The 25,361-nt window shown below is 39.7% G+C and overlaps 1 protein-coding gene across 3 annotated transcripts in view; it reads right to left on the reverse strand.

Moving 5' to 3' along the window:
• The window catches only part of IntS9 (integrator complex subunit 9), a 186,163-nt gene that overhangs the window by 60,151 nt on the left and 100,651 nt on the right, over window positions 1-25,361 (reverse strand). For all 3 annotated transcript variants that reach the window (XM_076189262.1, XM_076189260.1, XM_076189261.1), the window contains 7 exons: window positions 16,342-16,498; window positions 15,284-15,464; window positions 15,055-15,187; window positions 14,727-14,829; window positions 14,524-14,621; window positions 14,294-14,401; window positions 4,443-4,628 (listed from right to left, as the gene is read on the reverse strand). In XM_076189262.1, coding sequence (XP_076045377.1) covers window positions 4,443-4,628; window positions 14,294-14,401; window positions 14,524-14,621; window positions 14,727-14,829; window positions 15,055-15,187; window positions 15,284-15,464; window positions 16,342-16,498 — 966 coding nt within the window. The remainder of the gene's footprint in view (window positions 1-4,442; window positions 4,629-14,293; window positions 14,402-14,523; window positions 14,622-14,726; window positions 14,830-15,054; window positions 15,188-15,283; window positions 15,465-16,341; window positions 16,499-25,361) is intronic.

Raw genomic sequence — 25,361 nt, forward strand, 5'->3', positions numbered from 1 at the left:
AAGGGACGGGGAGAGGGACTAGGCATCCTTCTCCCTGTAGCCCCAAGGAGCAGATTCCTAAAAAGAAAAGGAAAGGCATAAGGGGTGCTGGAGGGCCTCGGGCCAGCACCTTAAGGTTTGGGTCTTTTAATGTGCATGGATGTGGTACAGATGTGAGTAAAAGGGAAGAGATAGGTAGTATGTTTGTGAGAAGAAAGATGGATGTGTTGGCTTTGAGTGAAACTAAGTTGAAAGGGAAGGGTGAGTGTAAGTTTGGGAGTGTAAGTGGGAGGTTATCAGGAGTGAAGAGAGGGCGAGGGAGGGAAGGGGTGGCTATTCTAGTAAGTGAGGAGATAGGTAAACAGGTAGTGGAGTGGAAGGAGGTTTCCTCAAGGATAATGTGGATGAAGGTGAAACTGGGAAAGGAGATGTGGGTCTTTGTAAGTGCATATGGGCCTGGCAGTGAGAAGAGCATGGAAGAAAGGGAGGCCTTTTGGATAGATTTAAATGAGTGCATAGAGGGTTTAGGAAGAAATGTCAATGTAATAGTACTGGGAGACCTTAATGCTAGGGTGGGAAATGGTCCAATCGATGGAGTGGTTGGGAAGTGTGGAGTTCCAGGAAAGAATCGTAGTGGAGAGTTGATGGTGGAAATGTGTCTAGAGAGTTGATGATAGCAAATACAGTGTTTCGGAAGAAAGTCAAGCATAAGTACACATGGGAGAGGGTGGTGGAGGGAAGGGTGGTAGATAGAGCGCTAATGGATTATGTAGTGGTAAATAGGATTATGATAGGAAGAGTTAAGGATGTACATGTGCTAAGGGGAGAGGGTGGGGGAATATCAGATCATTTTTTGGTGGAAGGTAAGCTGAGAGTGGAGGATAGATGGAGAAGGAGGAAAGGGACAAAAGGTAGGGAGGTTCTTAGAGTAAACTCCTTGAATGAAAAGGAAAAGGAGAAGGAGTACGAAAAGAAGCTGAAGGAGGAGTGGGAGGGAGTAAAGGATAGAGCAGAGATGGGTGTGGAGGAGGAATGGGGATGGTTCAAGGAGGGAGTCTTAAAGTGTGCAAGGATGGTGTGTGGAACAAGAAGGACAGGGGGAAATAGAAGAAAGGGTAGTGAATGGTGGGATGAGGAAACAAAGAAGGTTGTAGAAGAGAAGAAGCGAGCATTCACAGATTGGTTACAAAAGAGGACAGGGGAGTCATATGAGACGTACAAAGAAAAGAAAAGAAAAGAGAAGTAAAGCAAAAGGTAAAGGAGGCAAAGAGGAGAGCAGATGTGAAATGGGGTAGGAGTATGACAGAAAATTTTGAAAGTAATAAAAAGATGTTTTGGAAAGAAATTAAGAGAGGAAGAGGAGGTGAATCAAGTAGGGAAGAAAAGGTAAAAGGTACAGATGGAGAGATGATAATGGAAGAGATGGCAGTGAGGGGAAGATGGGCAGAATATTTTAGGGAGTTGCTGAATGTGAAGGAGGATAGGGAAGGAAAGATAGCTGCAGTGGGAAATGCGAAGAAAATGAGAGTGATGAGTGAGGAGAATGGAGGAGAAATAAGGAAGGATGAGGTGAAGGCAGTTGTAAAGATGATGAAAGCAGGTGAGGCACCTGGTCTGGATGGATGCCATGCAGAATGTCTGAAAAAGGGAGGTTCAGTGATGGTGGACTGGTTGGTGAGGTTATTTAATGTTTGCTGGAGAGAGGGTAGAGTACCGGAGGACTGGAGAAGTGCCTGTATAGTTCCTCTTTACAAGGGAAAAGGGGACAAGTGTGAATGTAGTAATTTCAGAGGGATTAGCCTGTTGAGTGTAGTAGGGAAGGCTTATGGGAGGATCTTAATTGAGAGGATTAGGAGAGGAACAGAAGGAGTAATTGGTGAGGAACAGTGTGGATTTAGGACGGGTAGAGGTTGTGTAGATCAGATCTTTGTGGTAAGACAGATATGTGAGAAAGCTATAGGAAAGGGGAAGGATGTTTTTTTGGGCTTTTATGGATCTGGAAAAGGCTTATGATAGGGTAGACAGAAAGGCACTGTGGGAGGTTATGCAGATTTATGGGATAGGAGGAAAGCTTTTGGGAGCTGTCAAGAGTTTTTATGAGAGTAGTAGAGCATGTGTTAGGATTAGAAATGGAGAGAGTGAGTGGTTTGAAGTAAAGGTGGGACTTCGTCAAGGATGCGTTATGTCGCCCTGGCTGTTCAACTTATACATGGATGGGGTGGTGTGAGAGGTGAATGCTAGGGTAGTGAGTCAGGGATTGGAGATGGTTAAAGAAAATGGAGAAAAGTGGGAGGTGAGCCAGCTGTTGTTTGCGGACGACACTGCGCTTGTGGCAGGGTCAGAGGAGGGATTGAGGAAGCTGGTGGCAGAGTTTGGGAGAGTATGTGATAGAAGAAAGCTAAAGATAAATGTGGGTAAAAGTAAGGTGATGAGATGTACAAGGGGTGAAAATGGCATTAGACTGGAAGTGAACATTAAGGGAGAGCGACTGGAGGAAGTGGATAGTTTTAGATACTTGGGTGCAAGTGTAGCAGGAAAAGGTGGAGGTAGAATGTAGATTGAGAGAAGCGAGTAAATGCCTTGGTGGTTTAAAGAGTGTAATGAGGAATAGACATTTGGGAATGGATGCGAAGAGGAGACTGTATGAAGGAGTGATTGTGCCAACAGCACTGTATGGGGCAGAAACGTGGAACATAAGAGAAGAAGAGAGAAGGAGTTTGAATGTGTTTGAGATGAGGTGTCTGAGAAGTATGGTGGGGGTTACTAGGCTGGATAGAGTGAGAAATGAGGAGGTGAGGAGGAGAACAGGGGTGAAAAAGGATTTGGGAGATAGGGTTGATGAAAGAATATTAGGATGGTTTGGACACATGCAAAGAATGAGTGAAGAAAGACTAGTAAAAGAGGTATGGAAGGCAGATGTGGAGGGAGTGAACATGAGGGGACGTCCTAGGATGAGGTGGATGGATGGGGTGAAGGGGGCTTTGGGGAAGAGGGGAATGTCTGTTGAGGAAGGAAGGGAGAGGACGGAAGACAGAGGTGAGTGGAGAATGGTTGTATATGGATGATGTTGTGACTGCATGAGGAGGAATGGGCGGGGGGGGTGGGGTAGTATGTGTGAGTAAATTTTGACGCAGCCCAAAGGGATTTCTCCCCGTCCTCGCCTTATATGCAAAGGGAGACGGAGAGGGGGGGTCGCCGATTAAATGAAGCGGCCTTGCTGTGGATGTGCTGTGTCTTGCGACACTGCTTCTGACCCAGGGCGGTGGGCAGGGTGCAGGGATGACCCGTCATCCAGGAGGTGCTCAGATGAGAGGAAGGGTGGGAGGGGTGTGGAGTGTATGTAGGGATGAAATGGGTGGGAGTGTTTTTATGCCTTTCCCTTTTTGGCTACCTCCCTTGGAAGGGGGAAAAAGCCTTGGTATATGTATGTATATTATTTCCTTTGTCATAATTCAAGATGAGTGTGTTGTAAAATTCGAGTAAGTTAGTCACGCAAGAACATTTCTAGCTGAAACCATGCTGGCTATCATTTATCAAACAGTTACTTTCTAAATTATGTTCGATAGCATCTCTGATGATATTTTCCATCATTTTTCCTGCAACTGAAGTCAAACTTATAAGCCTGTAGTTATTTGGTTTCTTTTTGTCACCATTTTTGAATAAGGGAGTAATGTTAGCTAGCTTCCATTCTCTTGGGACATCTCCAGACATGATGGATTTCTTGAAAATAATTTCTAATGGAACAACAATCTCATTTTTCATTTCCTTTAAGATTCTTGGATGCCAACCATCAGGCTCTGGTGTTTTATTAACTTTGAGTTTATCTATACACCTGTTAATTTTTTCTTTTGTTATATTTATTGTAGTAAGTTCATCCTAGACTTTTCACAGGTTTCAGTTTGGAGTTCACTTTGAGGTGTTTTGTTTATGAATACTGAGCTAAAATAATTGTTTGAAATATCACACATTCCTTCATTTGAATATTCAAGTTGACTGTTAGCAGATAATAGTGGACCAATGTGATTCCTAATAACCTTTTCATCTCTAATGTAACTATAGAATTCTTTCGGATTTTCTTTGGGTTTATCAGCGATATTCATTTCATATTGTCATTTTTGTTTTATATATATATATATATATATATATATATATATATATATATATATGACGATGCAAAAATAAGTCCCGGGTCTAGTTCTGAGTTCCTGAGTTTATTCCTGACCGGTGTTCCTCTATACTCCTACACATTCCTCCGACGAAGCATAGAGCGAAACCGGTCAGGAATAAACTCAGGAACTCGGAACTAGACCCGTGACTTCTTTTTCCACCTTCATCAACTTGACACAATGTACCAACACATATATATATATATATATATATATATATATATATATACATATATATATATATATTTAAGCCACACGCACATCAAACAATTTTCCATTAGTTCATATGGACCTTACCTTCAATGTGAACTTGTTATCATGTACATGAAGTGCAGCTGTTATTGTGCTAGCATTGAGGCCTGGTCTCACTGTTACTGGGTTGAGGGCCAATGCTACATCTGGGGAGACAGACATAGTTTCCAAGGTTCGCCTCACACCTAGACTAACTACCTGGCATTCATTGTATGTGACTGGAGCCTCATCCTGTGGACAAAAAGAAAATGTCCTTGTAAGCTTTCATAACAACTATAGAGATAAAAGTTATCCAATGATTATCTAGCTGTGGTGTTGTAATCTACAAGTGGATATCAGACTGAAAACTGAATGAGAATTTTTTTTTTTTTCACTGGAGTTATATTGAGTTTTAAAGGTCAGATATCAAGACTTTCATAACTTTTTGTATTTACAGTTTGATGAACATAAAAAAACATACTGACAGTATTCTATATAATTCCATCATCTACATCTTATCAAATTTGTCAAAAAACAGTTGTTTGTCTTTGTTTCTTTGCGTCGTCTGCTATTCGAAACAACCTGCCTGTGCGCTTCGGGAACGTTCGGGGAATTCCGCGTTCGTGACATCACAGTTGCCAAACAATATTGCTATTCTGAGAGTGCATTGTATTGCTTTTGCATTATGCCATTGTCAGTCGTGTGTCATCTCTTGAGTGTCTCAATTTAATTTTTTATTTTATTGTCACAAAATTGTGATAATAATGGTGTACTGCGTTGCTGCAGGCTGCAACAATGGTAGTGGAAGTGGGAGGAGTTTCTTTCAATTTCCTACGGAGCCAGGCCGACGATCGGAATGGATAAGAAAGGTGAACAGAGCAGGCAAAAGACCGGGCAAACTGTGGGAGCCTTCGAAGTTTTCAAAACTATGCTCTGACCACTTCGAAGAGGAATGCTTCGAAATGAATCTAGCGTTATCGATTGGATTTATGGAGAAGACCAGGAGACATCTAAAACCTGATGCCGTGCCCTCAATTTTTGCAACCACTACAAAGCATTCCACGCCGAAACCAAAAAAAAGAAAAGTAGGAGGTCAGCGTTTGATAAACGCTCGAGGCTTGAGGTACCGTAGGCAGTTTACTTTTTCTGACTCCATGCATCATGTGCATGCGTTAGGCTTAGGCCTATGCCTATGTCAGAGAGGGCCTGTTATAAATTCCATGGACATGCAGGATGGCCTATATAGGCCTAGTAGACCTAGTGAATTAAACTCTGGCCCTGAAGCCATGGACCGGAGGTATAAAATAAGAGTTGAAGCCGCGAGTTGAGAGGATCGAGGGCTACCCACCCCCCTGGCCCGAGGGCTAGACCTACCTGAAACCAGGCTATGCATGTGCATCGTGGTCTGGATCGTGGTATTAGCCTATGGCTATGCCAGTGAGTGAGGGCCTATTATCATGATTATGTAGTAATTGTCCTACCAATATTTTTTTTTCCAGACTATATCAGAGTTGATGGACGAACATGATGAAAACCAAGAGGAGGGTGCCGGTAGTATGCCAGTTCATAGTGTCTCTGACATTTCCGAGCTTGAAATCTCAACAATTGCAGCTGACACGACAGAGCCTGACCTAACTGAAAGCATATCGACCAGCATCTCTGTGCAAACAGACAGTCTTATAACCAAGCCAGTTGGTTCCCAGACATCATGGGTATGTGTATTTTTTTATCTTGAACATGTTGAAAGTGAAAATCATGCTACCACCAAGGTACCGGTACACGGGTACAGGTCACACTGAAAGATCTGATACATGGATTACCTCCATGGTGCAAGAGATTGGGCTTCATCTTATTGGATCATTTGTGATTTTTTTTTTTTTCTGTCATTTTTAGTATTGCAGACATTATGGTGTGTGGTGCAAGGGATTGGGCTTTATCTTATTGGATCATTTGTGATTATTTTATTTCTGTCATTTTTAGTATCACAGACATTATGGTGTGCTGTATGCATGGGTAGGCAGTGTCCGCATGTACACCTGGAAATAAAAAAGTTAATTTATCTATAAATGAAATAAAAGGTTGAGCTGGACTTGGAAGGACCTCGGCACAGAGGCTGGCCCCAGGCTTATGTCCTCAATCTTCTGAAATTAAAAGTTTGGAAAAAAGAGCAAAAATTTATTGGTAGGCTTATACCATCATGTAGGCCTGGACTACAATCAAAATAGGGGCCTAAATCGTCGACATAAAAACAAAGGACCCCATCCCATGCTTGTAATGATAGCCTAAATAAGGTAGGAATAATGCACTGAATTTCATACCAGTTGGTATTCCCAATCCTATGAGACTGGTCAGATCTTTTGCGTTTGCGTCTAGGAGGGGTGGTAGGCCCACCTTGATTCTCAGCACCGTCTAAATCAACGTTGCCGTAGAATTCCGTCTCCTCCCCTGTGGTCTCGGGTTCTGAATCTGAGAAATAGCTTTCCCCTTCTTCTTTGCCATTTTGTTCACCACTTTCTTCATTTTCACTTTCACTGTATTCCGACGAAGAAACAGGCTGTCCTATTATCGGTTCGAACTGGTACGGCTTTATAATGCGATGTTCGGCGATATCAAACTCCTCTTCCTCTTCCACCATACATACTATCCTTCCGAATTGGAATGCACAATGGGCCATTTTTGCAAACAAACTTGGATTAAAAACGAACATGAAGATGAATAACTCAATTGGAATGACTGAGCTGAACTACAGCATGTGTTTCTTTGTCCGATTGATTGACAACTGTGACGTCACCGCCGGTTCACCTAGCGGCGATTACCGATACTAATTACTAATTGACTAGAACATCTAGACTTCGGAAAATTGGTATGCGAGGCGCAATTAAAAGTGAATTTTCTGAATAAATTCTTCTGTAACAGGTAAAAACTTTATATGAATGCTTTAAAAAGTACTTTTTCGAGCAATACGATGATTTTTAGCGAATGGTATATCTGTTGATATCTGACCTTTAAGGTGATGGGGGACATTATAATAAGACATATTTCTCAGTACACTTATTGTTAACTTAATAAATGTACTGAGAAATAAGTTTTATTATAATGTCCCCCATCGCCTTGACCAATACAGTCAAAGCCAAAATATATATATTTTTATTGTTTAAATCAACTCAAAATGATGTAAAACCAACAAATCTTGCTTATTTTGATTCACCTTAGCCTAGAAGTAGAGAAACTGGGTTGATTTTTCGAGATATGCATGTGAAAGTTTGGTAGAACATCAGTAGACTTTCTTTTGTTCCTCACGCGGGTTGAATGAGGTCATATTTTTTAGAGAAGCTTTGTTAGAACTTCAGAGAGAGAAGGAATTTTACATTTATGATGTTTAAAATCTAACCCGTCTGGGGTATTGGACCCCGTCTGGAGTATTGGCTGCATGCTATTGTGGCAAAGTAGCATGCAGTTATTACTTTAGGGTCTACATGGGGCATCCCTACGGACCAGAGCCACACATCATTTTGTTTGTACATACATACATATACCAAGGCTTTTTCCCCCTTCCAAGGGAGGTAGCCAAAAAGGGAAAGGCATAAAAACACTCCCACCCATTTCATCCCTAAATACACTCCACACCCCTCCCACCCTCCCTCTCATCTGAGCACCTCCTGGATGACGGGTCATCCCTGCACCCTGCCCACCGCCCTGGGTCAGAAGCAGTGTCGCAAGACACAGCACATCCACAGCAAGGCCGCTTCATTTAATCGGCGACCCCCCCTCTCCGTCCCCCTTTGCATATAAGGAGAGGACGGGGAGAAATCCCTTCGGGCTGCGTCAAAATTTACTCACACATACTACCCCACCCCCCACCCCTTCCTCCTCATGCAATCACAACATCATCCATATACAACCATTCTCCACTCACCTCTCTCTTCCGTCCTCTCCCTTCCTTCCTCAACAGACATTCCCCTCTTCCCCAAAGCCCCCTTCACCCCATCCATCCACCTCATCCTAGGACGTCCCCTCATGTTCACTCCCTCCACATCTGCCTTCCATACCTCTTTTACTAGTCTTTCTTCACTTCACTCATTCTTTCCATGTTTGTTTGTGATAGAGGAAAACTCTGTTCATAGAGAAATTATGACACTTTTATACTACGACTATCCCTCCGTTATGCTGTCCCCCAACCCCTTGTTACTGTCCTGTACCATTTCTCTGAATATTCATTTCCTTTTTTTGCCGACCCTGTGGTGGGGGAAGAAAATGCTACCACCATGTCTTTCCACTTGAGTTGTGAAAGGCGACAAAAAACAGGATGGGGGATGGGAGTAGGAGTCCACCTGTAGCCCCAAAAGGGGACATTCCTTAAAAAAGAAGTAAAGGCATAAGAGGGTCTGGGAGTTTTCCAAGCAGTACCCTAAGGTTTGGGTCTTTTAAGGTGCACAGATGTGGAACAGATGAGATTAAAAGGGAAGAGATAGGCAGTATGTTAGTGACAAGAAAGATGGATGTGCTGGCTTTGAATGAAGCTAAAATTAAAGGAAAGGGCAACTGTTAGTTTGGGAGTGTAGCTGGGAGGTACTCAGGAGTGAAGAGGGGACGAGAGAGAGAAGGGGTGGCTATACTAGTAAGTGAAGAGATAAGTAAGCGGGTAGTGGAGTGGAGGGAGGTTTCATCAAGGTTGATGTGGATGAAGGTAAAGCTGGCAAGGGAGATATGGGTTTTTGTAAGTGCGTATGGACCTGGTAGTGAGAAGAGTGTAGAGGAAAGGGAGGCTTTTTGGGTAGATATAAATGAGTGCAGAGAGGGGTTAGGGAGAAATGTCAATGTATTTGTATTTGGAGACCTTAATGCTACAGTAGGAATGAACCAATAGACAGAGTGATTGGGAAGTATGGAGTTCCAGGTAAAAATCATAGTGGAAAATTGATGGTGGAGATATGTCTTGAAAGAGAGTTGATGATAGCAAATACAGTGTTTAAGAAGAAAGTCAAGCATAAGTACACATGGGAGAAGGTGGTGGATGGAAGGGTGGCAGATAGAGCATTAATGGACTACATAGTGGTGACCAGGAGTATGGTAGGAAGAGTTAAGGATGTACATGTTCTAAGGGGAGAGTGGGGGAATATCAGATCATTTTCTGGTGGAAGGTAAATTGAGAGTGGAGAATAGGTGGAGAAAGAGGAAAAGGACTGAAAGTAGGGAGGTACTTAGAGTGAACTGCTTAAATGAGAAAAAAAGGAGAATGAGTATAAGAAGCTGGAAGAGGAGTAGGAGGGAGTAAAGGATAGAGTAGAACTAGGAGTGGAGAGAAATGGGGATGGTTCAAGGAGGGAGTCATAAGGTGTGCAAAGATGGTGTGTGGAACAAGGAGGGCGGGAGGAAATAGAAGGAAGGGTTGTGAGTGGTGGGATGAGGAAGCAAAGGTGTAGAAGAGAAGAAACAGGCATTCATAGATTGGCTACAAATTAGGACAAGGGAATCGTATGAGAGGTACAAAGTAAAGAAAAGGGAAGTTCAGCATAAGACAAAGGAAGCAAAGAGGAGAGCAGAGGTGAAATGGGGTAAGAGTATGACAGAAATTTTGAAAACAATAAAAAAGATGTTTTGGTAGGAAATTAAAAGAGAAAGAGGAGGTGAATCAAGTAGAGAAGAAAAGGTAAAAGGTGCAGATGGAGAGATGATAATGGAAGAGAAGGCAGTGAGAGGAAGGTGGGCAGAGTATTTTAGGGAGTTGCTAAATGTGAAGAAGGATAGGGAGGGAAAGGTATTTGCAGTGGGAAGCTCTAAGAAAATGAGTGATGAGTGAGGAAAATGGAGGAGAAATAGGGAAGGATGAAGTGAAAGCAGCTGTTAAGATGATGAGAGCAGGTAAGGCACTTGGTCTGGATGGATGCAATGCAGAATGTCTGAAGAAAGGAGGTACAGTTATGGTGGACTGGCTGGTGAGGTTATTTAATGTTTGTTTAACCACTTCACTATGGGACTTAAATCTCGCGGGCAGCAGCCAATGCCAGCCGTACGACGTGTCGTAATAATACTCGCATCATAAAATATAGTCACCGCTTATATCAATCGTTCTCTCTTTCACCCGCGAATTTTGAAAACCACAGAGAATGGGATTCAGGGCACATTTGGGAGAATGTAAAAACACAGGGGCAACTACAATAAATATAATCAAGACGCCAATATGGCAGTGTCGCGAATCCACTTGCTCCTCATGACACCTACATGTGCGGTACCGTATGGAAGGGGTTAAGAGAGGGGTGCTGGAGGACTGGAGGAGTGCCTGTATAGTTCCGCTTTACAAGGGAAAGGGGGACAAGTGTGAGTGTAGTAGTTTCAGAGGGATCAGCTTGTTGAGTGTAGTTGGGAAGGCTTATGGGAGGGTCTTGATTGAGAGGATTAGGAGAGAAACAGAGGGAATAATTGGTGAGGAACAGTGTGGGTTTAGGACAGGTAGGAGTTGTGTAGATCAGATTTTTGTGGTAAGGCAGATATTTGAGAAAGCTATAGGAAAAGGTAAGGATGTTTTTTGGGCTTTTATGGATCTGGAAAAGGCTTATGACAGGGTAGACAGGAAGACACTGTGGGAGGTACTGCAGATAATTATATGGGATAGGAGGAAAGCTGTTAAGAGCAGTCAAGAGTGTTTACAAGAGTAGTAGAGCTTGTGTTTGGATTAGAAATGAAGAGGGTGAATAGTTTGAGGTAAAGGTGGGACTTCGTCAGGGATGTGTTATGTCATCCTGGCTGTTCAATCTTTACATGGATGGGGTGGTGCGAGAGGTGAATGCAAGGGTAGTGGGTCAGGGGTTGGAGATGATTAAAGAAAATGGAGAAAAGTGGGAGGTGAACCAGTTGTTGTTTGCTCACGACACTGCGCTTGTAGCAGGATCAGAGGAGGGATTGAGGAAGTTAGTGACAGAGTTTGAGAAGGTGTGTGAAAGAAGGAAGCTAAAGATAAATGTGGGCAAAAGTAAGGTGATGAGATATACAAGAGAAGAGAGTGACAGCAGGCTGGAAGTGAGCATAAAGGGTGAAAGACTTGAGGAAGTGGATGGTTTTAGATAATTGGGTGCGAATGTGGCAGGGAAGGGAGGAGTGGGGGTGGAGGTAGAATGTAGATTGAGAGAAGCGAGTAAATGCCTTGGTGGATTAAAAAGTGTAATGAGAAATAGACATCTGGGAATGGATGCTAAGAGGAGGTTACTTGAAGGAGTGATTGTGCCAACAACATTGTATGGGGCAGAAACATGGAACATAAGAGAGGAAGAGAGAAGGAGTTTGAATGTGTTTGAGATGAAATGTCTGAGAAGTATGATAGGGGTTACTAGGCTGGATTGAGTGAGAAATGAGGAGGTGAGGAGGAGAACAGGGGTGGAAATGGAACTGGGAGATAGGGTTGATGAAAGAGTATTAGGATGGTTTCGACAGCATGGAAAGAATGAGTGAAGAAAGATTAGTAAAAGAGGTGTGGAAGGCAGAGGTAGAAGGAGTGAATATGAGGGGGCGTCCTAGGATGAAATGGATGGATGGGGTTAAAGGGGCATTACAAAAGAGAGGAATGTCTGTAGAGAAAGGATGGGAGAGGACAGAAGATAGGGGTGAATGGAGAAGGGTTGTGTATAGATGATGTTGTGATGCATGAGGGGGAGTGGGTGGGGGATGGGGGGTGAGGAAGTATGTATGAGAAAAAATTGACGCAGCCCGAAGGGATTTCTCCCCGTCTTCTCCTTTTCTGCATGGGGGGATGGAGAGGGGGGGGTCGCCAAATTTATGAATTGGCCTTGCTGTGGATGTGCTGTGTCTTGCGACACTGCTTCTGACCCAGGGCAGTGGACAGGATGCAGGGATGACACCGTCATCCAGGAGGTGCCAAGATGAGAGGGAGGGAGGAGGGTTGAGGGAAGTGGAATATATAGGAAATGGAATGGGTGGGAGCGGTTTCTATGCCTTTTTCTTTTTGGCTACCCACCATGTAGGGGGAAAAGCCTTTGGTATATGTATGTTTAAAATCAATGTACAGTCACCCATAATAGTCTGACACTTACAGAAAACATGTTTATAAGTAGCTTTTTTGAATTATTTTGTCAAATATTTATCACTTTGTTATGTGGTAAATTGATTTTTCGGTATTTTTTTTATAATTTCATGGAGGATAGGTGACTGTGGTGTTTCTTTTTGTTTTGGTAAATGTTTTAGTAAGTATCCATCACACTATTATTGCCTGGCCACATTTTGTATTATGCATTTATTACGAAAATTGGCAGTGCGAAATTGCCAGTTCATGTCTGAATTTACTAAATAGCACCTGCCACTGTTGAAGTCCAATTTCACCTCCTTATACTTAGTTTCGTACACCAGTCGCCCAAATTATGTCCTAAAGGCTGATTCTATACACCAAGTTACCTCCAACAAATTGCTGCTAGGGTTGCCAGTTTTGTCAATATATAAACATTTTTGGGTGTCTTTTATAGCCAATGGATAGAGCTACTTGGTCAGTACCACAGATGTGACCCTTGATGTAATGCCTATTTTTGGTGAATTTTTTAATTTATGGCATACGACATATGCCACTGACACTGTAGGGGTTAAAACTCAAGAGCTACAATAAAGGTAAATAGGTCTTATTACCGAGTTCATTGGTGCTTGTCTTTAGGTTTGAAGTAGTAGTAATACAGAGACAGTGATATTACAAGTAATACTTTGTATGGAATCAACTCAACTTGCCTGATTAGACTGAATAAGTGTTTATGTCAAATCAATATAAAAATCGCACATGTCTGATAAAAGTTAAGATCAGTTCAAGGGCTACAATAAACAGGGTAATCAATAGGCCATGGACATTAGCAGACAAAAACGAGTTTAAATATGATCAAACTCTACAGGTCTCTGAAAATTCATAAGTCACTATGAAAATAAGCAAAGACAAGACTAAAAGTACAGAATGTCTAGTGATCAGTACTTTGAGTCACTAATGTACACATACTGGTTTTGGGAATGGAATCAAAAGTGGGAAGTGAACTTCAACATTAAGAAATGTAGCATAATAGAATTTGGAAAAAGTGATATGATGATGATATGGTTTAATGTCACAAACGCCCCCCTATTGGAAGGCTAGGACAGTGCCCCTCTCAAAGGACTTTGTAGCATGGAATTTAATGAACCATGCCCTTGGTTCAACTTCGCTGGTGGTAGGATTCGAACCGCCATCCCCTTGCTCTTCGCCATAAGGAACGACGCACTAACCCGCTCAGCCAGCGAGCTTCTATTATGCTACATTTCTTAATGTTGAAGTTCACTTCCCACTTCTGACTCCATTCCTAAACCCTGTATGTGTACATTAGTGACTCAAAGCACTGATCACTGGACATTCTGTACTTTTAATCTTGTCTTTGCTTATTTTCATAGTGACTTATGAATTTTCAGTGACTTGCAGAGTTTGATCATATTTAAACTCATCTTTGTCTGCTAATGTCCATGGCCTATTGATTACCCTGTTTATTGTAGCATGGGAGTGGGTAAGGGATGGGGGGAGAGGGAGTACTTGTGAACGATATTTTGACGCAGCCCAAATGGATTTATCATCTTCTCTTTTTCTGCATGAGGGGACAGGGGTGGGGGGCAGGTCACCAATTAAATGAAGTGGCCTCACTGTGGATGTGTTGTGTCTTACTGCATTGCTTCTGGCCCAGGGCAGTGGCCAAGATGCAGGGATGACCTGTCATCCAGGAGGAGCCAAGAAAAGAGGGAGGGAGGGGTGGTGAATGGGAGTGAAGTATATGGGGATGAAATGGGTGGGAGTAGATTTATGCTTTTGACTTTGGCTACCTCCCTTGTAAGAGGGAAAAAGCCCTTGGTATATGTATATATATATATGTGCTGATGTACAACAATTCAATGTGATTGGTTGACATACTTACTAAAGTTAAGACCAAGTCTGTTCGCTGAGGAGCACAAGCAGGAGGCTGCAGGTATACTTCAGGTACAACCAAAGTTCCTGGTTTTAAATCACTGATAAGTTTTCGAGCCTGTATAGAAATGAAATAGGTGATACTTTGGCCCATGGATATTTAATTCTTACTATCATTATCACAATGTAATACGATGGTCTAGTATACATTTTCTAAAACTTTGTGAATAGCTGGATTACCTGTATAAAGTTGAGACTAGTGTCTATTGGACAATATATGGGACGAATAGCAAGTGGTTGGAATGGGGCCAATGCATCCATAAAATCAAACTCGGGCTCTGAGAATGAGAATATGTATTAGTTCTCAATGACATAGCCTATACATAATATCTGACAACTAATCACAGTCTACTTTAAATACAAAACTGATAATTGGGCATTACCAGTAAAAAGAATCGCATTCTGTGGGTTGCTGCCCCACATTTCCAGAAAGTGCACTGCATCCCCAAACCGCAGGCTGGGATGGCCACAGAAAACAATACATGGCTGAAAAAAGTAATATTTTTGTGAGACCAATGCAAAAGAAATTCTCTATTTCATAAAGGCTATATTTCAGTAATTTGTGTAACATGAAGAAAGTCCAGGTATGTAACAGTTGTAAACCATCAAATAATATGAAGTAACAAGACTGTTTCAATAATTAAGATAAGGGGGAAAAAAGTCCTTGGTATAAGTATATCATTACCAGAACACTGAAAAATGATTTATTACTTGTCTATATTCACTACTAAATCCTTCAACATGAAGACTTTTGAAAGGTTTAAGTCTACCATTGCGAGAGAGGTAAGCATGTGGGAATGGGTCTTCTACTGTATAAACTTTGCCCATCTTGGATGAGGACAACCTGTGGAGGAAATTATTCAAATTAATGTTTGCATATCAAGTAAATTAATAACAGCACTTTAATAGGAGGGAAGAAATATAAAAATAAAAATATTACCATTCTGAAAATATGTTTGAGTAGGCCAAAGAGCTGTCTGCAACAGGCGAGATGAAATACATTGGAATAACTGAGAGGCCAAGGTTGTCCAGGTGGTTGGAAAGACACTCGATCAGGTCATATACTATGCCACTTGGATAGCATGGAACCAGGGCATTGCCTCCATTGCGAACTGTCTGTGCTGAGAAAGCAAAAAATACATACAAATACAAAGGCTGCAATCTTCTATATATTAGGAATAGTTGAGACAAGCACACATCCACACAAAAAAGATCCACTTATCTACCCCTCTCAGCTCACCACCTTAGAGATGAAGGATTGGCCTGCTCCTTGCCATATTGTGTGGATTAAGTGTAGTACAGTATGGTACAGCTCATCTACCACAAGGACCAAAAGCCAAAGCTGGTCTAATCCCACTGGCATATAACACAACACCTCTCATCATCTACTTATCTTCAGAGCAGATGCATGGACCATCATTCTGGGCCACATCATCTATTCATCCATTCCATCTCTCCATACATTCATATTCCTTTCATTCTATATTCCCTACTCTACTAACATACCAAGACCATCCAAAGCTCTTTTCACTTTATCCATTCACTTCATTCCAGGGCTTTCTCTTGAACTAACTCCACTCACTTCAGTTTTCTTCACTCTTCACAGGACTATTATCTATTACTGGTCCCCAGTGGGGAAAAAGTTCTTTCAAAGTATGACTTCTAGGACCACTAACCATAGAAATCTGAACAAATTTAACATTTGGACATTACAAGCCTGCCAACTATCATGACGTGGATTTGGATTGGGAAATTGCTCAATTCATTCACTGCTGGCTAAGCAGGTTAGGGGGATCATTACTTGGAGCAAAGGTTGAGGAGATGATGGTTCAAACCCTGCTACTGGCAAAGTTGAAACAAGGGCATGGTTCATTAAATTCCATGCTACAAAGTCCTCTGTAGGGGGCACCATCCTAGCCTCCTGATCGGAGGGAGTCTGTGACATTAAACCATATAATTTTTCATACGAGTTCAATAGCAGTGACAACTATCACTTACCTACAGATACACAAAACTCCCCTAACATTGAATCTGGGTTGTGGAGGGGAGTGTGGTTGAGAGCTGTCATTATGAGAACATCTGCACCACGAAGAGAAGCCTGATCTATGGGTCGTGGGTGTGTTGTCAGTGTAGAAGATCCACTAACATAAACAACCTAAAGAAATCACAAAACAATCAAGCATCTTTGATACCATATTCAAGTATTGACTGCATGTTTTTGTGTAATATTAATTGCACAGTAGCATGCAGCTGCTTTAGGGAGTGTTTTGGGGAGCACCTACAGACTAGAGCCACACTTCATTTTGTCTATAAATAAAATATCTATTCCAACAGGAATAATGCTACTTTTGTACTGTGACTATCCCTCTGTTGTTGTTGTTTTTGCTGACATTTCCTAGACTATCTGGCCATCCAGTCCCATCTCCCAGAACAACACCACAGCTGGAAGAGGGTTTTCCTATAAATCCCTTATAGAGTGTATAATGTATTGTTGGTGTGCATGATTATGCATAATGCAGTCTTCCATAATGTGTTGTATATTATGGGGTGAAATGTTGCATTTTAGACAGTTATCTACAATGTGGTCATCCAGTCTCTTCTGGTAGCTTAGAAGGGCTGGGTGGCTGCCATACCACAATGTGGACAAATGGACTCTGTCCTTTCAGGGAAGAGGATTCAGAGGGATGGATATCAGGTGGTCTACCATGCAGCAATATATTGCCTTTCAGTTTGCTGATGGAGCAGTGACCAATATAATCATTGATGTGCTTCTAGACGCTGGTGTCTGGTGGCTGTGGAGGAAGAGAAGAGAGTATGTGTGTATGATATAGGTATTTGGGTGTTGTTTTGATGTTTGTTGGTGTGTGTGGGTGTTTTCCTATGTATTTACCTAGTTGTATTATACGGGAAGGGAGCTATGCTTGTGGTGACCCGTCTTTGTATCTTTCAGCATCATGTTTATTCTTAAAATAGTGAATAGTATTTGCACACACTGTTTTTTCATCTAAGTTATTCCATACATCCAGCACTCTGTGTGGGAAGCTATTCTTTTTCCTATCTCTTCTATAGTTGTCCTTTTTGAGTTTCTTTTCATGACCTCTTGTTTTTCCATTGTCATTTTTTAGTAAATCTTTTCTGTCAAGGATTTCCATTCCTTTCATGATTCTATATATAGTCAGTAGATCACCTCTTTCTCTTCTTTGCTCTAGTGTTGGTAGTTCTAGTTTCGATAATCTTTGTTTGTATGTTAATTTGGAAAGAGCTGGTGCCAACTTTGTTGTTGCTCTCTGTATTCTTTCTAGTTTCCTTATATTCTTTTTAGTACTGGGTGTCCATAGTGTTGCTGCATATTCCAGTTTTGGTCTAATCAATGTGACTAATATATATATATTTTTTTTTCATTTCATCATCCAAGTATTCAAATGCCACTTTCATTGACCTTAGTAGGTGGAAGGGTTCACCTACTATTTTGTTTATATGTCTGTCCAGTGTCATGTCATTGCTGATTATCACTCCAAGGTCCCTTTCCAAGTGGACTTTTATGATTTCATTTTCACCAATTTTGTAATTTTTTGAAATTCTGTTTTTTTGCTTTTACCAAACTCCATTATGCTACACTTCTTGATATTAAAGTTCACCTCCCACTTTTGAGTCCATTTCCAGATTGTGTCCAGGTCTGATTGTAATGAGTCACAGTCCTCATTTGTTGATACTTTCTTTAATATTTTTGCATCATTTGCGAAGAAATTCATATAACATTCAACTCCTTCATCCATGTTGTTTACATATATGGCAAACATGATTGGAGCCAGTACTGACCCTTGTGGAGCACCACTTATCATTTCTTCCCATTTCGAGTATTTGTCTCTAATTACTACCCTCATTTTTCTCCCAGTCAGGAAGTCTTCCATCCATTTTAATAAATTACCTGCAATGCCACCTATTGATTCTAATTTTCCTATTCATTTTTTGTGTGGTACTTTGTCATATGCCTTTTGTAGATCTAGATAGGCATAGTCTGCCCATTCATCTCTCTCATCTACTATATCTATTATTCTCCAATATAAGCAGATTAGATTTGTTGTACATGATCTTCCTTGTCTAAATCCAAATTGACTTGGGTTTAGTATAGATTTTTCTTCCAAATGTTTAACCCATCTACTCTTAATCACTTTTTCACATATTTTAGCTACTGTGCTTGTTAAGGAGACCAATTTGTAGTTAGTTGGATCTTCCTTACTTCCTCCTTTATATATTGGTACAATGTTTGCATTTTTCCAGTCTTGTGGTACTTTTCCTTCTTTGAGCGAGTCTTTTATTATAGTGTGTATTTTATCTGTTAGTTCCTCCACACATTCCTTCAGTATCCAATTTGCAATTCTATCTGGACCATGCAATTTTCTAACATCTAGTTTTTTATTTGGTCACTGATTTCCTTTTTTGTTATGGTTATTTCCTTCATTTGGGGGGATTTCTGTTTCCTGTTTCTCTATTCCTTCACAGTTAGGTGAGTTCTCAATTGTGTAGTGGGTGTGCTGTGTTTGTACAGGCTGGAACAAGTGTGTTTCACCCATTATAACTATTCTTCCTCCATCTTCCATTATCTTAGTGTTATCCTTGTGTCTTCTAACATATTTTTGTGTTCTTTCTCTTCCCATGAAGCCATTTTAGGAGGCACATAATTTACTACAAACTTCCTGCTCTTCCCACCCTTGTCCGCCACTTGCATCATAATCATCTCTATTCTTTCCATATGTGACATTCCTCACATTTATATCCTTCTTAGTCAGGAATATAACTCCACCCCCTTGTTTTACCTCTCTGTTTCTAATCCAATAATCATATGCACCATGTCCTACACTGTTGGGTGGTAGTGGACCTTTCAGTTTTGTCTCTACAATTCCCATTATATCCGGTTCTTTTTCCTTCAGGTAATCATTCAATTCATTCAAGCCTGTTATTAAGCCATCTATATTTGTGTAAGACACTTTTAATTTTCTGCTACTTCCATGGTGTTTTCTGCTTCCCTTCTGTTTTTCTCTGCTATGAACCATTTCCTCACTTTCATATTCACTACTCTCCAATAGAATTTCTCTTTTTCTGACTCTGTTCTTTTCTCGTTTTTTTCTTAGGTTCTAGTCTTTTTGGTTTTTCCTCCTCTCTTTCCTCTTTATTAATTTCTGTTTTTATCCATACCTGTTTATATTGACCACTCTCTGCTAGTTTCCCTGTTTTAGCTAAGATATTTTCTGCTGTTGTTTGTGACCTGAATTTAACCTCAATTGATCTGGTCTTATCTGCATTGAATTTCCAAAGCCCATATATTTCTTCTATTTGTTTCCCTGTTTCTGGTTCTTCTTGAACTACTTTTAATATCTTATTTACTTTCTCCTTTTCTTCCTTTATTCTTGTAGTCCTATTTAGATTATACTTCTCTTCCATCCCTAATATAATTATACATTTCTTTTTATCCACCAAGTCTCTTACTATATTCTCCTTCTCCCTCATCACTTTAGTAACTGTGTCCTTAGCTTGTTCTTTCATCTGCTGTTCCATTATACATCTAAATTCTATTTTATTGTTCTTTTGTACTTTTTTCCAACCACGTACCTCTTTTGCTATGGACTCTTTATTATCTTTATTACTCCTCTTCAATTCCTCATTCTCATCCTTTACTTCTCTTAATTGACTTTTTAATTCTACTATTTCTTTAGTTAGGTTTTGATTCTCCTTCTTTAGTTCTTTCAGTTTATCAACTCTTTGAGTAATCAGCTTTATTTGGTTAAACTTAGCTTCTAATTTTCATTCATTTCTTTTAGTTTCTCCTCTAGATTTACTAGTCAGGGAAGGTTGTCATTTCCTCCCTCATTAAATCCATGAAAATAGTTATCTTCATCTTCCATTGTGCTGCTCTTATCTATATTTCTAATTTTTACATTTTTACTAATCACATCGACTTCACCACTATCGTCAGGCCGTCTTTTGCTGACATGCCGTCTGACTTCCTGGGCCCTATCTTCCCCTTCCTCATTTCCTTCCATTTTCCTCAGTAATCCCTTCCCTTCTCCTTTTTCTTCACCTTCCCACTACACTACGAGCTTTTCCCTTCCCTATTAATACAACACAGGTACTTCCTTGTTGTTGTGATCCTCGAAATTTGAAGATATCACCAGAGTCCAGACTTCGCTGCCACCCCAACAAACATGTGTGTATTTACCTAGTTGTATTTTACGGGAAGGGGAGCTATGCTCGTGGTGTCCCGTCTTCATATCTCATTTTATCTAAACTGTTTTTAAATTCATGTATTGTTTTTGCACACACCACTTTCTCATCTAACTTGTTCCAAATGTCTATTACTCTGTGAGGAAAGCTGTTCTTTTTCAGATCTCTTCTATAACTGTCTTTCTTGATTTTCTTTCCGTGTCCTCTTGTATTTCTATCATCCCATTTTATTAGATCCTCTCTATCAATAGTTTCTATGCCTTTCATGATTCTGTAAATAGTTATCAAATCTCCTCTCTCTCTTCTTTGCTCTAATGTCTGTAGCTCAAGTTTTGCTAGTCTCTCTTCATATGATAGTTTTGAGAGTGTTGGTGCCAATTTTGTAATTGCTCTTTGTATTCTTTCAAGTTTTTTTATACATTTTTTTGTACTTGGTGACCACATCGTTGCTGCATATTCCAATCTTGGTCTTATCAAGGTGATTAGTATTTTCTTCATCCAGGTATGTAAATGCCACTCTGATTGTTCTTATTAAATTATAAGTTTCTCCAAAAATCTTGTTTATATGTTTTTCAGATGACATATTATTCATAACAATGACTCCCAGGTCCTTCTCATTTTCTACTTTTTTTCTATTCCTTCTCCCAATTGATCCTGCTATTCATTTTTTAATTCTTCCAAATTCCATTATACTACACTTCTTAGTATTCAACTTCATCTCCCACTTCCTACTCCATTTCCATACTTTATTTAGATCACTCTGTAGTGACTCACAATCTTCTTCAGTGTTCACTTTTTTCAATAGTTTTGCATCATCCGCAAAGAAGCTCATATAACTTTCAATTCCTTCATCCATATCATTAATATATATAGCAAACATTATTGGGGGCCAGAACTGTTCCTTGTGGAACACCACTTATTATTTCATCCCAATTAGAGTGTCTCTTATCACCACTCTCATTTTTCTTTCTTGCAAAAAGTCTTCCATCCATTTCAGCAGTTTGCCCTGTATTCCACCTGTAGTTTCTAATTTCTTAAGCAACTTCTTATGTGGCACCTTGTCAAAAGCTTTTTTTAGGTCTAGAAATGCACAATTAGCCCATCCATCTCTTTCTTGTATTATATCTATTAGCCTTGAATAGAAACATATTAAATTGGTGACGTATGATCCTCCTTGTCTGAATCCAAATTGTCTAGGATTTAGTACATTGTTTTTTCTAAATGCCTTACCCATCTACTTTTGATCATTCTTTCACAAATTTTTGCTATCGTGCTTGTTAGAGAGACTGGTCTATAGTTTGTAGGGTCTTCTTTGTTTCCCCCTTTATATATTGGTACTATATTTGCTCTTCTCCAATCTTTTGGAACTTTTCCTTCTTTCAATGAACTGTTTATTATGCTATGTATTTTGTCTGCCAGTTCATTTCTGCATTCTCTCAAAATCCAGTTTGCTATTTCATCTGGTCCATGCGATTTTCTGACATCAAGATTACTCAAGTGTTTCATTATTTCATTCTTTGTTACTTCTATTTCTTTCATAGGGGGGATTTTCTCCTCCCATTCGATGTCACTAGGTTGTATGTTCTCCCTTGTAAACACTGATTTAAAATGCTTGTTCATAATTTCTGCCATTTCTATTTCCTCTGTGTATTCAACTCCTCCTTGTCGTAGTTTCTCTAAATCTTGTTTGTCTTTCACTTTGTTATTTACAAATCTGTAAAATAGTTTTGGTCTTTACATTTTTCTATGACATCTTTTTCATATTTTCTTTTTTCTTCTCTGCACACTTGTACATATTCATTTCTATAACTAATATATATTTTCCATTTTTCAGGTCTTTTGTCTTTTGTCCATTTTGTCCAAGCTTTGTCTTTTTTTTTTTTTTAACTCCCTACAACTTTTGTTGTACCAGCACTTTACACATTCTTTTTCTTGCTTTTGTCTTGGGACATACCTTTCCACTCCTTTTTTATGTATTCTTCTCAAAATATTCCATTTCTCTTCCACTGTTGTTTCCTCTTTGTATATTCTTTCCCAGTTTTCTTTTTAAAAGAATTCTCTTATTTCAACAAAATTTGTTTTTTCATACATCAATCTTCCTTTTCTATATTGTTAATTTCTCTTTATGTATTTTTTTTATTTGACCAATATGTGGTCATTTTTAATTATTGGTGTTTTATATTCAATCTTTTCCACTATTTCAGGTTCTGATGTGATTATTAGGTCCAGTCTCGATGGTTCTTCTTCATTTCTATACCTAGTGTTCTCTTGAATCCATTGCGTCATTGTGTGGTCAATAATCATATCAAGTAGTACATTTCCCCATGAGTCTTCTCGGCCCTTTACTGTCATCTCTTCCCAGCAGACTTCTTTAAATTCAAAGTCACCCATTATAACTATTCTTCCTCCATCTTCCATTATCTTATCTAATGTTATCCTTGTGTCTTCTAACATACTTTTATGTTCTCTCTCATCCCACGAGGCTCTTTTAGGAGGAACATAATTTATTACAAACTTTCTGCTCTTCCTATCTTTGGCTTCCACTTCCATCATAATCATCTCTACTCTATTTTTTCCATATGTGACATTCTTCACATTTATATCCTTCTTAGTCAGGAACATAACTCCACCCCTTGTTTTACCTCTCTGTTTCTAATCCAACATTATATGCACCATGTCCTACACTGTTGGGTGGTAGTGGACCTTTTAATTTTGTTTCTACAATTCCCATTATGTCCGGTTCTTTTTCTTTCACGTAATCATTCAGTTTGTTCAAGCCTGTTATTAAGCCATTTATATTTGTGTAAGACATTTTCAATTTTCTGCTACTTCCATTGTGTTTTCTGTTCCCTTTCCATTTTTCTCTATGTACCATTTTCTCTACTTTCCAATAGAATTTTTCTTTTACTGTCTCTGTTCTGGTCTTGTTTTTTTCCTTAGCTTCTTGTCTTTTTGTTTTCTCATCCTCTCTTTCCTCTTTGTTCATTTCTCTTTTAATCCATTTCTGTTTAAATTGTTCACTGCTAGTTTCCCTGTTTTTGCCAAGATATTCTCTGCTGTTGTTTGTGACCTGAATTTGATCTTAATTGGTCTGGTCTTATCTGTATTGTATTTCCCTAGTCTATATATCTCTTGCATCCATTGTGTCATTGTATGGTCAATAATCATATAGAGTAGAACATTTCCACATGAGTCGTCTCTACCCTTTACTGTCATCTCTTCCCAGCAGACTTCTTTGCAATCAAAGTTGACCATCATAACTATTCTTCCTCCATATTCCATTATCTTATTTAATATTATCCTTGTGTCTTCTAACATACTTTTAATGTTCACTCTCTTCCCATGAGGCTGTTTTTGGAGGCACATAATTTATCACAAACTTGCTCTTCTTATCTCTGTCTTCCACTTCGATCATAATCATCTCTACTGTATTCTTTCCATATGTGACACACCTCATGTTTATATCCTTCTTAGTCAGGAACATAACTCCACCCCCTTGTTTTGTCTCTCTGTTTCTAATCCAATAATCGTATGCATCATGTCCTACACTGTTGGGTGGTAGTGGACCTTTAAATTTCGTTTCTACAATTCCCATTATCTCCGGTTCTTTTTCCTTCAGATAATCATTCAGTTCATTCAATCCTGTTATTAATCCATCTATATTTGTGTAAGACACTTTTAGTTTTCTGCTACTTCCATTGTATTCTCTGTTTCCCTTTTGTTTTTCTCTAGTATGTCGTATTTCCTTACTTTCATATTCACTACTCTCCAATAGAATTTCTCTTTTTCTGACTCTGTTCTGTCCTGGTTTTTTTTTTTCCTTAGCTTCATGTCTTTTCATTTTTTCCTCCTCTCTTTCCTCTTTATTCATTTCTCTTTTTATCCATACCTTTTTATATTGTTCCCTTGCTGCTAGTTTCCCTGTTTTTGCCAAGATATTCTCTGCCATCATTTGTGACCTGAATTTAATCTTAATTGGTCTGGTCTAATCTGTTCTATACTTTCTGAGTCCATACATCTCTTCAATTTGTTTCATGATTTCAGGTTCATCTTCCTGAACTAATTCTAGTAAACTGCTTACTTTTTCTTTTTCCACATTGATTCTTGTGGTTCTATTTAGGTTATATTTCTCTTCAATTCCTAATATAATTATACATTTCTTTTTATCTGCTAAGTCTCTTACTATATTCTCCTTCTGTCTCATCACTTTAATAACTGAGTCTTCAGTTTGTTCTTTCATTTGCTGTTTAACTTCTTCCATACGGAGCAAGTGGATACGCGAGGCTGCCATATCGGCGTCTTGATTATATTTATTGTAGTTGTCCCTGCATAACTGACATACTCTGTAAACTGGCTTCATCACATTTTCTATGGTTATCAAAATTCATGGGTGAAAGAGAGAACGATCGATATAAGCAGTGACTATCTTTTACGATGCGAGTATTATGACGCAACATCGTATGTCTGGCACCTAATGCTGCCCGCGAGTTTTTGAACCGGAGTGAAGTGGTTAATTATGTCAGTAAATGCAACTCTACTGTTTTCTTGGACTTTTTTCCAACCCTGTGCTTCTTTTGCTATGGACTCTTTATTCTCTTTATTATTCTGGAAATTTTAGTGTTAAAAAGGTCTCTTTAATAAACCTGCACTCTTCTTCTAAGTATTTTGCAGGTTTATTAAAGAGACCTTTTAAACACTAAAATTTCCAGAATTTCTTTTAGATAATTGCAGACAGCAGGCCGCTAAGTTTCGGGAAAGCCGTAGGCAGCAGGACAGCACAACAAGACGTCTCGTGT

The sequence above is a fragment of the Oratosquilla oratoria genome, chromosome 8 (assembly GCF_046742065.1).
Source record: "Oratosquilla oratoria isolate Oo_2021 chromosome 8, ASM4674206v1, whole genome shotgun sequence".
In the NCBI taxonomy this organism is placed as follows: Eukaryota; Metazoa; Arthropoda; class Malacostraca; order Stomatopoda; family Squillidae; genus Oratosquilla; species Oratosquilla oratoria.